The sequence below is a fragment of the Panthera tigris genome, chromosome A2 (assembly GCF_018350195.1).
Source record: "Panthera tigris isolate Pti1 chromosome A2, P.tigris_Pti1_mat1.1, whole genome shotgun sequence".
Classification (NCBI taxonomy): domain Eukaryota; kingdom Metazoa; phylum Chordata; class Mammalia; order Carnivora; family Felidae; genus Panthera; species Panthera tigris.
In genome coordinates, this window is record NC_056661.1 from 60,903,730 (window position 1) to 60,918,746 (window position 15,017).

Here is a 15,017-nt window from a genome sequence, read left to right on the forward strand (position 1 = left end):
ACACCAGGTTTTGAAGAAGGGTCTGTGCAGTAACCTGGGCCTCTGCACACAAACATCTGGAGACAGAGCTCCACGAGGGTCCAGGGTGGTGGACCCCTCCCTGGGAGAGCACGCCCCGCTTGCCCCTCCTTGGTGTGGGCAGATGAGGGGCCAGTCACGCTGCAGCGGGGCGTCCCGGAGGCCCCCTCCCTGGTGCTGAGCTGTCCCCCCACAGCCCCCGCGGAAATGCTGGGGTCACCAGAGGCCTCCGGAGGGCACGTGGGGGACCCCGGGGAGGGCCCGGCCTGGGACGAGTGGCCACGTGGCTGGCTCCCCTCAGTCTGCTGCCACAACCAGGGGTCTGACATGACCCTTCCACACCCTGCCCTCCCCACCCAGAAATGTCCCCCTCTCACCCCTGTGGAGCCCTGCACCCCCTTCACTGTGCAAAGCCTGGGCTCGGCCCTGTCCCTGCTCTGGGCCCAGGACCCCTGGAGGCAGAGCCTGGAGCTGGGCAGGGGCCTCGTGCAGACCTCACCCCCGTGGGGACTGAGGCTGAAGGCCCCCTGTGCCCCGAGATGGAACAGCACAGAAGACGCAGACGTCCTGCTGCTCAGCACAGAGGCAGGAGCCCTGTGGCCAGCCCTCCACACTCCCTGCTCCCTTCTGAGGGGTGCTGAGGACCAGGGGTGGGATGCAGAAGGCGGGGGGCCCTTCCAGGGCAGGGCGGGAGGGGGAGGAGAAGGGACACAGGAAGAATCTGGGCCCCGGGGCCCCAAGCCAATCAGCCACACCGGCAAGAGCCTGGCCTCTAAGGGAGGTGCAGGAGAGGCCCCGCTGGGTGGGAAAGAGGTGAGCACGGACAGGGCACCCCTCATGACACCTGCACTCTGTCAGGGCACCCCAGCCGAGGCCCTGCTCCTGGAGGGCTGGGGGTTCCTGGACCCTCCGTGTCCAGGCAGGCAGGGGTCACACCCATCCCAGAGGTGCCTGCGGGGACGGGGGGGGGGGGGCGGGGGGAGAAGGGAGGAAGGCGGGGCGCAGAGGGAGAGGAGTAGGGTGGGGGGGGGAGGAGCAGGAGGGGAAAAGGCAGAGAGAAAGGAGAGAACCCACTGAGGACTGACCCAGGCGGCAGATGTTCAGGAATAATAGGACCTGGGGGCTCAGCTCCCCGCCGTCTGGCTCCAGCCCTCCCGTCACCACCAACCCTGCTGACAGCCTGTCCCCCTCTGCCGCCCACGCCTGTCAGCCTCCCTGCTACCAGGGGAGCCTTCCAGAACCAGGCGTGTGGGCCTTGTCCCCCATCATGCTGCCACTGTCTGCTGAACCCGCCATGGACCAGCGCCAGCTGGGCTCCGTCTCAGAGACAGAGGAAGAGGCGGGTCTCGTGTTCTGGCCTCTGCCCCTCCCAGCCTCCACCTGGGCCTCCACCCTCTGCTGCCTCCACAGGCACCCTGGCGGGGGGGGGGGGGGTGGAGCGAGCGGGCGGGCCACGGCCCTGCCTCTGGCATCACAGCGACAGTGCCAGGGAGCCGCCAGCCAGAGCCACTCTCACTGCTAATCTTACTTCTCAGCGATTCGAGTGTTGAGAGCCAGATGCTAGACTTCTTTTCTTTTTCTACATCGGTTTTATTTATTTTTAAACATCTTTATTGAGATATAATTCATGTACCAAACAATTCACCCACTTAAAGTGTGTAATTCAATGGCTGTTACTATATTCACAGAGGCGTCCGTCCGTCACCGCAGTCTATAGGTTACAACAGCGTCAGCGGCCGCCGCCCCCCCCCCCCCCAGGCCCGGGCTCTGCCCTCTGTGCCCACAGAGCTGCCAGCTCTGGAAGCTTCAGGTAAAGGGGCGTGCGTTCTCAGCATTCGCCCAGGTAGGACCATGTGTCAGCGGTTATGAGAACTCTTCTGTTTTTACTTCTGAATGACATCCCAGCGTGTGGATATGACACGTGTTCCTTACACATTCTGAGGAACATCTGGGCTGCTCCCACGTTTTGGCTCTTAGGGACACTGCTGCTGTGAGCAAGGTTCCGTGCGGACCTGCACTTCCCTGGCTCTTGGGCACATTTCCGGGAATGGGACATTTTGAGGACCTGTTTTCCATAGTAACTGCACTATTTTACATTCCCACCAGCCGTGAATGAGGGTCCTGACCCCACATCCTGGCTGGTGCATGTTCTTACCTGCCTCTGTGGGCCTAGCCATCCCAGGGGAGCGAGGTGGTACCACCGTGTTTCCCAAATGACTATCTTTGCGTGCATTTCTTTGGAGAAATGTCTACTCAGGTCCTTCCCCACTTTTTGACTGGTTTGTCTGTCTGCCTTCTTACTGCTTGGTAGTGTGTTCCTGGACTATGCTACATACGAACTCATCATCTGATGAGTGATTCACAAACACCTTCTCCCATTCCGTCCTGTCCCTTTCCTGACAGGGTCCTCTGAAGCACAAAACGTTCTCATGCTGATTAACAATTACCTATTTTTCTTACATTGCTTGTGCTTTAAGCATCATATCTAAGAAACCATTCCCAAACTCCAGGTCACGAAGATTTACTCCTGTGTTTTCTCCCAAGAATTTTATGGGTTTGGCTCCTATGATTAGGTCTATGATCCATTTTGAGATGATGGTGCCACAGTTTTAGGTAGGGCTCCACCTTCACATTTTTTTGCACGTGGATACCCAACTGTCCGTTTGCTGGACAGTTTCCCCACTGAAACGTCTTGTTGCCCTTGTCAAAATCTAATGACCACAGATCCGTAAGTTTATCCCAGAATCTGAGTCCTATTCCACGGATCTATGTGTTTGTCCTTATGCCAGTACCCACACCGTCTTGGTCGCCGTGGCTGTATAATTAGGAGTTTTTTAGGTAATCTCTACCCCCAATGTGAGGCTCAAACTCATATCCTCGAGACCAAGGGCCACTCACTGCACCAACTGAGCCAGCCAGGTGCCTCTAGTTCTAAAATCAGCAAGTGTGAGTCCTCCCATATCATTCTTCCTGTTCAAGATTGTTCTGGCTCTTTCTGGGTCTCTCCTTGCATTTTTCTATGAATTTTAGGAGGATTAGCTTGTCGATTTTTTTTTAAGGCAGCTGGAGGGCGCCTGGGTGGTTCAGTCAGTCAAGCATCAGACTCTTGATCTCAGCTCAGGTCATGATCTCACAGTTCATGGGATTGAGACCCACATGTCAAGCTCTGCGCTGAGTGTGGAGCCTGCTTAGGATTCTCTCTCTCCCTCTCTCTGCCCCTCTCCTGCATGCTCTCTCTATCCTCCTCTCTCTCTCAAAATAAATAAACTTTAATAAATAAATACATAAGTAAAGGCAGCGGGAACCGGGACAGGTGTCATAGGGAATCTGTCAGTCAACTTGCAGCATCCCACCACCTTATCAATATTCAGTCTTGTAGTTCACGAACATGAGATGTCTTTCCATTTAGTGGGTCTTCTCGAATTTCTTCAAACAGTGGTTGTGATTTTCAGCGTCCAATTTCCTGCACTCCTTTTATCGATTTCTCACGTATTTTGTCCTTTTATATAATATCGTGAAGGGAATTTTCCCAACTCCTAATTTTATTTTGAGACCAAACACTGCTAGTGTAATAAAATATGGATTTTGTATCTTGATCTTGCAACTTTGCTGAACGCAAAGGGACTCTCCCAGGACTTCCTTGGGCAATTCTGTACGCACAAGATCACGTCATCTGCAAACAAAGATATGTTTACCTATTCCTTTCCAATATGGGTGCATTTTATTTCTTTTTCTTGCCTAACTCTCCTGGCTAGAACCTCCTATAGCGTGTTTAATAGAGGTGGAGAGAGCAGACATCCTTGTCTTGCTCCTGACCTGAGCTTGACCTTGGGACAAAGCACTCAGTCTTTTGCCATTAAATATGACAGCTGTGGGATTTTCATAGATGCCCTTTATCAAGTTGAGGACATTCCCGTCTATTCCTAGTTTGTGGACTGTTTTTAACAGGAAAGAATATTAGATTTTGTTGGATACTTCTCTGTATCTACTGAGATGGTCATATAATTTCTTTGTTTATTCTATTAATATGGTGTATTGTGACCGAATTTTGCATGTTGAACCAACCTTCCATCATCCAGGAATAAACTTTCCTCATTCATAAGGCATAACCTTCGTCTATGCTGCTGAATTCATTTTGCCAGTCTTTGGTCAAGGATGTTGGATCTATATCCACACTGGTCCATGGTTCTCTTTCTTGTGGGGTCTTTGTCTGGTTTTGGTATCAGAGTATTACAGGCTTCATAGAATGAGTTGGAAAGAATTCCCTCCTCTTCTGTTTTTTGAATGAATTTGTAAAGGACTGCTATTAGTTCTTCTTTAAATGTCTAACAGAATGTCTTCGTGGGACATTTCAGAATTTCTCACCTATTAATGAGTCTTTGTCATTTTCAGTTGAGTCAATTTCAGTTGCTGTGTCTAAGAATCTGTCCATTCCATCTAGGTCATACAACCTGGCACCCAATTGTTCATGGACTTCCTAGCATCTTTTTATTTCTGTAGGGTCCATTGTATTGTCCCCTTTTTCATTCCTGATTTTATTTATTTATTATACTTTAAAACATTTATTTTTAAAAAATTTTTTAAATGTTTATTTTTGAGAGAGAGAGAGAGAGAGGGAGGGAGATAGAGAGTGAGTGGGGAGGGGCAGAGAGAGACAGGGGAGAGAGAGAATCTGAAGCAGGCTCTGAGCTGTTGGCACAGAGCCCAACTCAGGGCTCAAACCCACGAACCGTGAGATTGTGACCTGAGCTGAAGTGGGACACTTAACCAACTGAGCCACCCAGGCACCCCTCATTCCTGATTTTAGCAATGAGTCTCCTCTCCTGACTGGCGCTCCTGAGTCTCTGTAATTACCCCCAGGGCACATGTACTGGTCACCTTCCACCCTGTCACGTCATGTGTCTGTAACCTGCCTCCCCCACCAGCAGCTCCACAGCAACAAGCGCCCTCTGCTCACTATTGCCGCCCCAGCGCCAAGTGAGCACCTGGTGAACAGGCACGTGTGCGGGCACACTTCCTGAATGAATGAGTCAGAGGAAGGGCAACAGAAACCAGGAGAACTACAAGATAAGTAAGTGAATGAGCTTGAAGCTCTAGACCAGCACTGCTCTCATGGCGGTCTCTGCCTACGAGAACCCGTAAGAACCCAAGACGTGAATGGCCCAAACTGAGGCGTGCTGTAATGTAAAGTCCACGACAGATTGCAAATGCGTAATATTTCTAAAAATGTAAGATACTTCACAATAACGCCTGAATTGATTATATGTTGAAGTAATGCTTTGGACACACTGAATTAAACGCATCTATCGTTAAACTTCCTTGCACCTGTTTAAGTACTCAGGGACATTTTTAATTACACACATGACTTATACCTGTGGCTCCAATAGTTTGTTTCTTCTAGAGAGTGCTGCTCTAGACAGACAGGACCAGGAGTAACATGGCTGAGTGTACAGAGAACAGAAGGCCAACTCCACACCCACAGTCATAGAGCCAAGGGAGGGAGGAGGGGCCTGGGCCCGGCCTCGGGTCTGTGTCTGTGCTGCCCACCCGACGGCACTGGGACCTTGTCCCCATCGTGTCTGCGTCAGCTGGGCTGGGGTGTGGCCCCCAACATGCAGCCGAGCCGGGAACCACCGCTCAGGTCTCTCTTCAGCAGGTGCACCCTTAACTAGACCAGTGCTCTTTCCCCAGAAAGCACTGGCCAGATGGCCTGGCTCAAACCAGCGACGCTGAGGACCAGGCTGCACCTCAACACACAAGAACAAGAGCCACACGAAGAACTTTATCAAGACGTGGAAAGAACACAGCAAAGCTGTGGCGTCAGCTCCATGGCAAGCACCTCAGAGACGCCTGCCCTGCGGCCGCACCTCGCCACGTAACGAGACAGGCGGCCACTCGAGCCAGGTGTCTGCGCGTCGCTGAGGCCAGCGGCCCCTCCTGCCTCCACTTGCCTGGGAAGGAGCTGCAGCCTTTGAGGCTGTTCCTCTGGGCGCCTACTGTGTGCCGGGCACGGCTCTCGGTCCTGGAATATGGTCCCGGGTGACACAGAGGCAGGGGTGCCCCTCAGCTTCTCTCTGGACACGGGCACCAGCCTGGATGGGCTGGACCCCGGGGAGGGCGTTACGTCGGAAGACATGGGCCCTTCCAGGAGGACAGTAACGCTGGCGCCTCCTTCCGCCGTCCACGCCCCCGTATGACCACGTGGTTACGTTTCCTCCACAAAATTCTCTTCCATCTTCGCCCAGCTATTGCCAATCTGTTCCAGAATTCAACAAAAGCCTGTATCTGCCTTCACAAAGAACCTGAGCCTTAGTTACATCAGGACCCTCATGTCCACGCAGAAAGAATCATGTCCAGGAGCCGCAGCCACTGACCAGGCCAGCAACCCTCCAAACTAGGAGGCGAAAGGCCCGGGGTTTGGCAGCGAGTAATGCCACTCTGACATGTTTTTATTTTAAGTAGATTCAGATTTTTATAGGAATAAAATATACATTTCTATGTAATATGCCAATATGATAATTTTCGGAAAACCAAGTTGATACATAATGTATTTTTATGTTTCGACACTAACAAAGTGACACGCAGCTGTGAAAGATGCTTTAAAAATCAGATTCCATTTTTGTGGGAGAGAAAGAGGGAATTCAATTTTGTGAACATGTATTTGAAATCTCCAGAAAGGCCACATCTCCTGTCTTGAGCCCGGGAGGTGGCCTCGGAGAGCAGAGAGGGGCACGGGACGTGTCCAAGGAGCAGACAGCCTGCTCATGTCACCTCCGCCTGGACTGTCCTGTTTGGCACCTGTTAAATCCCGGGGGGACAACAAGGACTCTCAGGGAACAGGGCCTTTTTAGGCAGAAGAAGACATATGTGTCTCTCCCGTAGGCGCTTGGGCGATTCCTCAAGTAACAAGAGGAGAGGAATCTGTTCTCGGGTTCTTTTTGAAGAGTAGGTGACCCTCGTTCTGATTCATGCACAATGACCGTGCCCTCCCCCCCACCCTGCTAAGCTTGGGAGCCCCTATTTCAAACACAGGGCCCTCTCATCCCTCCGTCATGCCCGTCAGGAAACCGCACCCTCCGTGTTCAGGGCACTGCCAGCCCCGAGCTGGAGGGAAACTGACTCAGGTCAGCATAAGGTGTGAGGGGCAAACAGAATGCAGAATCACATCTACGGTGATGCCATCTGTGTTTTTAAAATAAGATATACGTGTGACACGTGTATGCGTACACACATGTAGACACGTGCACAGCCCAGGCTCCTGGGGGCACGGAGGAAAGCGGGGGTAAAAGAGTCACTTCTCTTGCACACACTCATGTATTTATTCTCTTCGTAAGACGATACTGCCTTTGCAGTTTGTTTGATTAAGAAAATAAAATTTCAAGCCCTGCTGGTCCCAAACGGGGGCAGAGTATCGGGTGCTGTGGGACCAAAGGAAACAGTGGCTTTTCATAAAGGAGCCAGGGGGCACTGCTTGTGCTGGAAGAACAGCCTGCTGAGGACGGGCAGCATCCTGAAAAGCCGAGGGTCAGAGTAGACCACAAGCGGCTCTGAGTCAGCCAGTGGAAAGAACCAAGCAGGGTCACGAGCTTCCACGGGGAGCAGAAGGTGGCCCACCGCCCAGATCCCCAGCCGGGGCCCTTGCGGCCTCCGCCCGCCTCGGCTGTGACGGGGAAAGGTCGCTGCACCCACCCCTCGCACGGAGCTGGCTGATGTCACAAGCACCACTTCGCCACTGGGCCTGTCACCAGGAGAGAAAGTGCAGGTAGCAAGCGCGGTGTATTCTTAGCTCCCAGCAAAGTAGGTTATGGTATAAAAATACCGTTCAATAGTAACCAAACGAGCGTCACCTTCATGTGCGTCTTGCAGCAACCTCAGCGTGTGTGACTTCTTTCCTAAACACCCTCCACTAAGGGTGAGACTCCAGCTCCGGGCCCAGTTCACTCACCCCTCCCTCAAACGTGCAGTGGCTAGGCCTGGCACTGAAGGGGCCTGGGGCCCAACTGTAGCCTGAGGGGGGGGGGGTTGCTGCCCATGTGTGGGGGTCTGGGCTGGGCAGCAGGGGAGGAGGCTCATGAGCAAAGGCACTGAGGCTGGAAACGCTCACCGGAGGGCGTGAGAGAGCAGACATGTCGTTCCTCCTCCAGGGAGCCCACCCGGCTTCAGAGCTCAGGAGACTCAGCCATCCGTTTGCTCTGAACGTCCTGTCTATCCACGAACCTGCTAGCAGGTCACTTGCTGGTTGAGAGTGTGCAGAGGAAGGCCTGCTGGTGGGGGGCAGGGGAGTGCACACCCCAGGACAGGGGCTGCTCTCTACTGCATGGGGTCAAGGACACACCAAGGTTGGCTCTGGGCCTAGCAAAGTTCAGAGGGTGCTGGGAGGAGTGGGGAACGCTGGCCTGGAGACCGGGCCTTCCTCACCGCTGGGACCAGCCGCCCATCCTCCCTGAGCCGTGTTTCTGTGTCTGTAAAATGGGGCGGGAGGGCAGCTTCCCACTCAACTTGAATCGGGGACATGCACTTGGGAGGTGGCTACAAAGGGGCCACCCTACCCCACCAGGTAGTGGCCACCCTACCCCTCCAGGGTCTGGAGCGTCCAGACCCTGAAACCAAAACCTCACGGCAGCTACTTCTACTTTTTCTGGAGAGATCGCCTGTATTTTAAAGAAGGTGACCCCCCCGCAAAGTGGCAGATTTGGGAGCCCGAATGCAAAATACCTCTTCCTACCCAACCACCCGTCAAACAGCTAAGATCTGCCGGTGACAAGCGACAGCATGCCAGGAGGGGCTAGATGCACAGGGGGATGTGGAGAGTGTGGCCGGGACAGATCCTACAGAAGCCCTCCCACCAGCAAACTTGCCGCGGGACTGGACAGAGAGGCCACCGGGAGCCACGCAGGCCTCCGTGCAGAGGGCAGTGGTTATGACATGCCTCCTGCCAGCAGCCATGGCCGGTCAACGCATCAGTGCGACAGGTGCCAGCAGGCCCAAGAGGAGTGAAAACACGTGTCAGAACTGTTGCAGTTGAGTTAAAACACACCAGACAATACTATGCGTTAGTCGTGGGCCTTATACCTGAGTGTAAAGGAGTGAGAAAGTTGGGAAGGATAAAATCCAGATACGTGACTGTGGTTGGAGAACAAATCCCACTTCGTTTGTTTTCTACCTTTATTGAGACGTAATCAACACACAACCTCGAGTGAGTATACAGATCTGGTGCCCGAGTGTGTATCAGGGCGTGACCCCTGCGTTAGGCTAACACAGCCGTCACCTCACGCGGTTACCGTGTGTAGATTTTCGAAGATCTCCCGTCACACCAGTGACCTGGTGGTTACCTAGAATTGCCGTGCCTTTCCGTGAGATCTGCAGAACTCACTCGCGGTTACGGAACACGTACTTGTAATGTTTTCGATTCTCGGTGGAAGACGCACAGGCGCTCGCTTTATTACTCCTGGAATTTTTCTCAATTTTTAAAATCTACACAACATAATAAAACTAACACTGCATTGCTGCCAAGGGCTTGGAGACCCTGCTGTGTGCCTGCCTGGGGCCCCCGGCTCAAGGGGGCTCTTAACCCAGGACTCAGGAGCCCTGGCTCAGTGTGGCCACCCTGCCCAGCAAGGCAGGTCAGAGCCCCAGAAAACAGCTTGTCTTGGTCCTCAGATCCCCAGGCCCCCAGGGAAGGATCCTGAGCACAGCCGGGGAGAAGGGCAGACAGGGAAGGGGCTGGAGCAGGGAGGGGAGCGGCGGTGGCCACGTCACCCGGGCAGCTGTGGGCCTGTGGCCCGGTCCTTCCCGGGCAGAGAGCTCAGCGTCGTCCAGTGCCAGGGGCTGCGGCTTTAAATAAACTTGGATGCATCCACCTGAGGCCGGGAAGCAGCACCAACTGTGCCCTGGGTAGGCGCTGTCAACAACCGGCCAACATGGCCGCCTGGACCCCAGCCCCCCTGCCCCCTGCAGCCACCCCTGTACCTGCTTGGCCTCCCTTACCCAGGATGCCCCAGCAGGGCTGTGACAGGCCCTCACCAGGCCCGGTGCCTAAGGCGCTCCATGAAGGAATGCTGGGCCAGACTGAAACCCTCCCGGACCCAGAGGGTCGGCCCAAGGTCCTGGGGTACATTCCCTTCTCCTCCCAAGCACCTGCTCCCCGCCCCACGACTGGGGTGCTTCACCCACTCACTCTCCAGCCCCTTGGCTGCACACCACGGCAGCCACGTGGCTCCTTTCTGGAAGCTGCTCCAGGTGGGGTGGGGGGGCTGACCTCCACTGTGAGGTCCCCTCTTGGCCCCTGCCCAGGGCAGCCCAGAGACCTCCATTCCCCGTGTGGACGTGGGCAGCAGTGCCCAGGATAATCCGTGGCTGCCGGAACTGCAAGCCTGGAGTTGGGCGGCGGGGGGCCAACCTCCACAATGCCAGACCCTCAGAAGCCACAGAAAAGTGTAGGGGTAGGCAGAGCCAGCTTCGGTTTGAGGAGAGGGGCCTAGGGGCACTTGGTTCAGGGTCCATGTGCTCTAGGGCCAGCACAGAAACAACGAGAAAGTCCCCCAGAAAGGACAGCTTCCTCCCACTGCCCCCCTCTTCCTGGGAAAACAAGCCCTCTGAAGACCCCCTAGCTTGCTGCCTCGGCCCAGCTTCTTCCAGGCCCGTGTTCAGGGCCTCAGGACTGCACACAGTGGGTGTGCTGGACCCTCCCTGGCCCTCTGCCTCTGCTCCGCTCTCCAGGTCCACCAGCCCCAGGGGCCGGGCACCCAAACAGCACCCACAGGACAGAAAGGAGTTTCTGGGCCTTCAGGGCATGGCCTTGCCCCCCAGGGCCAGGCCAGGAGTTTCTTGGCCTGGGGTTTCCTCCACCCAGCTGACCAGCCCTCAGGCCTGACCCGCAACCTCCCCCACATGCAGGGAGCACCGGGTAATCAGCACAGCCCCACTCTCTTCCCAGATCAGCACCCACAATCATCAACCATCGACACCCCTCACCAACACAAGCACCATCAGGAACCCTTTTCAGAGAAGGATCTGCCTTTGGATGTGTAAGAGGAAACCTCGCCAGCGCCCCCACCACGCGGGAGGGCGGGAGAACGACGGAGGAAGATGGGGCTCTGGCCGGCGCGCGGGGCTGGAGCCTAGGGATTCAGGAGTTCCGGAGCCGGCCCAGGGAGGCCGGCTGCAGCCACCCTGATTCACCCCGGGCGGAGAGCAGCCCCTGGGGCACCCCACCTAGAGTCCAGGGACACCCCACCTAGAGTCCAGGGGCCACCTGTTCCCCAGGGGTGAGGCCCCACCTGAACCGAGCCTTCGAAGCCCCTGCCCATTTTACCCACCCTCACCCCCGCACGCGTGTCAATAAGTCTCCAAAATACACCCTCCGCCTACCTCGATGACCCTGAAATCAGGGGGCCCGTCAGGCTCCCCACCGCACCCCCTCATCTCCACCCCAGGGATCCGCCAAGCTCCCCAACCTCAGCCCCTCGGCTCCCCTGCCTCCTCCTTCCAGAAGAATCTGGGGGAAAATCCTCCAGAGCCGCGACTCCACGGGGTCCCCACGGCAGAGGCCGTTCCCACGCGGGCCGGAGCGCAGCAGGCACCCCCCGCGCGGATGGAGCCACGCGGAGGAGCAGACGCCGAGCCGGTCTCGCCGCCCCCGCGCCCGGCCGCCGGGTGGGGGGTGGGGACAGCGCGGCCCGCGTCGGGAGCGACCCTCAGGCCAGGGCCGCCGGCTCCAGGCCCCGCGGCCGCCCCCGCGCGCCGCTCCTCTCTGACCTCCTGCCGCCAAATGCGTCACGTCTGCCCGGCGCTCCGGGGACACCTGCTGCCGCCCCCGCGGCGCCGAGCCCCGCGCCCCGAGCGCCGGCCTCCGGCCGGGCGGCCGCGCCGAACAGGGCCCGGCGGAGCTGCGCGCGCCGAGGTCCGGCAGCCTGGCCCGGGGCCCGGGGGGTCGGGGCCGCGCGGGGCCGAGCGCCTCGGGCCCCTAGCCGGGAGGAGCCGGGGGCGCGCGGGGCCGCAGTGCGCCCCGAGCCGGCGGCGCGGAGGGTCCGGAGGTCCGGGGATCCCTGCCCGGCCCCCGCGCGCCGCGGCTCTTACTTGCCAATATCCTCGTAGAGCTGGTACTCGTCGGTGAAGCGGGTACAGGTCACCGTAGTGGCCATGGCGGCGACAGACGGGCTCGGCGTGCGCTGTGCTGCGCTCGGGCGGCGGCGACTCCGGCTCCCGCTCGCGGGCACGGCGGCGACTCGGGCGCGGGCGCGGGCGACACCTCGGCTCGCGGCGCCGGGCGGGGGCCGGGCTGGGCTGCGCCGGGCGGCGAGCGCACGCGAGATCTGCGCGCTCCGTCCCCGCCAGGAGCGCGCCGCACACCTACGCGCGGGGAGCGCGGGCGCGGCTGTCACCACGGCCGCCGCCGCCGCGCCCGCCGCCCCTGCACGCGCCCTGCACGCGTCCTGCACCCGCACGGCTCCCGCGCCCTGAACACTCACCCGCACCGCTCCCCTGCACCCGCACCGCTCCCCTGCACCCGCACCCGCACCGCTCCCCGAACCCGCATGGCTCCCCTGCACCCGCACCCGCACCACTCCCCTGAACCCGCATGGCTCTCGCACAGCTCTCCTGCACCTGCACCCACATCGCTCCCCTGCACATGCACCCGCACCACTCCCCTGCATCCGCACCGCTCCCCAGCACATGCACCCGCACCACTCCCCTGCACCTGCACCACTCCCCTGCAGCCGCACCCACGCCCTCGCCCTGCACATGCTGGGCCCGCACCCAAGTCCATGCACGCGCACACACAGGCATCACAGGCCACCCAAGCCAATTTCTCTGTTCCCTGCGGAGATCCCCCCTTGAACACACACAGGAGACTGCACACAATGGACCCTGTCCTCTCTCTCCCCCGAGTGCCCACCTCACCCCGGACCGCCAGAGGGAATTCAGACGTACCTGGATGGACGGGGGACACGTATGTCAGCCTCCACAGGGCTCGCTCCTTGCACACCCAGGAGGAGATATTACGGGAACCCTCCTGTCCTGTCTGCACCGCTCGTGCACTGCACAGTCGTGCACCCCCACCCGCAGCCCCCACATCCCAGACGGGCAGAGCTGCCCAGGGGGCCTTGCACACCAAGCAGGGTGGGGGATGAGAGGGTGCCTGCCGGCTGTCTGTTTCCCGTGGCCCCAGGCCCCTCTCCTTCACTCCCCGAGGACTGGATGCAGGGGTGTCCCAGCGCAGGAGCTGAGGCAGAGGGCCGGGGAGTCAGGGGAGCAGGGCTGCAAGGGCAGTAAGTCAGGAGGCCTGAGAGTTCACAGCTCTGTGCCCAGTTAGGGGGACACATTCTCCCCTCTCAGGACTAGTCCACCTGCCTGCCCCCTTCCCTGGCCTAGAAGAGGGTCCATCCTGAACATGACCCTGGAACAGAGGAGGAGGAGGGAGCAGGAGGGAGGGGCAGGAGAGGCCGGGCTGACCCCATTTCCACAAACCAGCCTCCCCTAGGGTCACACCCGGCCTGCCCTCTGGAACCAGGCTCCAGGGCCAGCAGAGGACCCACCTGGCTGTGGCACCCACCCTCTAGTGAGGGGACAGAGGCGGGGTCTGCCCTGGGAAGGCCCTGAGGACAGAAGTTTCCAGCAGCTAGCTCTCGATGTAGGTCAGGCAGCTGTCCTGATCTGAGCTACTTATGGTACCATGGGCTCCCCAGGCAGAGGCTGTGGGCCTGTCCTGCTCGTCTTTGTCACCCTGGTCTGTGGCTGCCCCAAAGCCACAGTAAGTGTTTCCTGAGTGGAAGATCAAATGAAAGGGTTCTGGGGTGGGGGCATCCGGGCCCTGGCAAATGGCTGTGAGGTGGATGAGCGGACTGGCAGCCAGTCCCTGTCCTGGGGAGGTTTCTAGACTTAACTGGAACCCAGGAGACGGCCAGAGGCCAAGGAATACTCTGGCAAGTGACCGGCTTAGAGCAAGGGACCCTGTGGGGAGGGTGGTCTGGCCTTGACCTTAGCGATGCCGGGCAAGAGGGAAGACCACTGGCATGCCTGCAGCTGCCACCAGCACATGCTGGGCGCCTAAGGGGCAGCTGCCCCCTCTCCTGGGCAGGGGTGGGCTTGCTCGTCCTGCGGGCACATGCTGAGCCAGGTCGCATCCTTCTGGACTCTGGAAGGAGAAGGAGGCAGTCCCACACAATAGAATACAATTAGCAAAACAAACAAAACAAAAGTGCACCCCTCTCTCCAGGCTGCAGGCAGACCCTTTGTGCTGCCAAGGTCACACATGCTCCTGGCAGCACGCCAGGACAAAGTGGCATTAAAATCATGATGACAGCTAACATGGATTTTTTCACAGGTTTTACATGTGCTATCTCACCAAATTCTCAAACAATCCCGGGAGGCACATACTATTATTATCCCTGTTTTACTACAAGGGACGGTGGAGAGACAGAGGTAAAGTAACTTAGCCAAAGTCACACAGCCAACGAGGGGCTGGGACTCACCCCCCACTACCCTGCCAACCTTCTCTTGTCTTTTGTTTTCACACACATGCGCGCACACACGCAGACACACATGTGCAGGATACAAACACACACACGTGCCCACACACACATGCACACGCACATGCACACTTCCTGCAGCCCCAGGCAAGGGCACAGCAGCATTCTGGGCGGTCTGTTTTGAGGTGCCTTTTGCTGGTTGAGGACCAAGTTTCCACAGAAGTTAGGGTCACTAAAGGGCATGATTTAAGGCCCCTCCTCTACCCCTGTTAGCAACCGGGGTCCCCCAGGCAGCCCCTCGCCTGGGTTGGAAGGTTCAAGGCATGATGTGGAGCGACTTGGAGGAGGACAGGAAGGACAGGAAGGGCAGGCTAATGAGGGCACTGCAGGGGGGATGACTGCTCTCCACCTCCAGACTCAGAGAGCTCCTCCCCAGCAGAGTAGAAAGCTGGAAGGGAGAAGGGCTGTGAGCCATGACTCCTTCTGGAGTCCCAGGCCCCAAAAGCCCTCTCATTTGGCTCTGGCCTC

At 57.8% G+C, this 15,017-nt stretch overlaps 1 protein-coding gene across 6 annotated transcripts in view; it reads right to left on the bottom strand.

The window, feature by feature from the left end:
• Window positions 1–12,161, bottom strand: part of CAMK2B (calcium/calmodulin dependent protein kinase II beta) — an 82,072-nt gene extending 69,911 nt beyond the window's left edge. For all 6 annotated transcript variants that reach the window (XM_042962795.1, XM_042962798.1, XM_042962794.1 and 3 more), the window contains exon 1: window positions 12,097–12,161. In XM_042962795.1, coding sequence (XP_042818729.1) covers window positions 12,097–12,161 — 65 coding nt within the window. The remainder of the gene's footprint in view (window positions 1–12,096) is intronic.
• Between the last annotated feature and the right edge of the window lie 2,856 nt (window positions 12,162–15,017).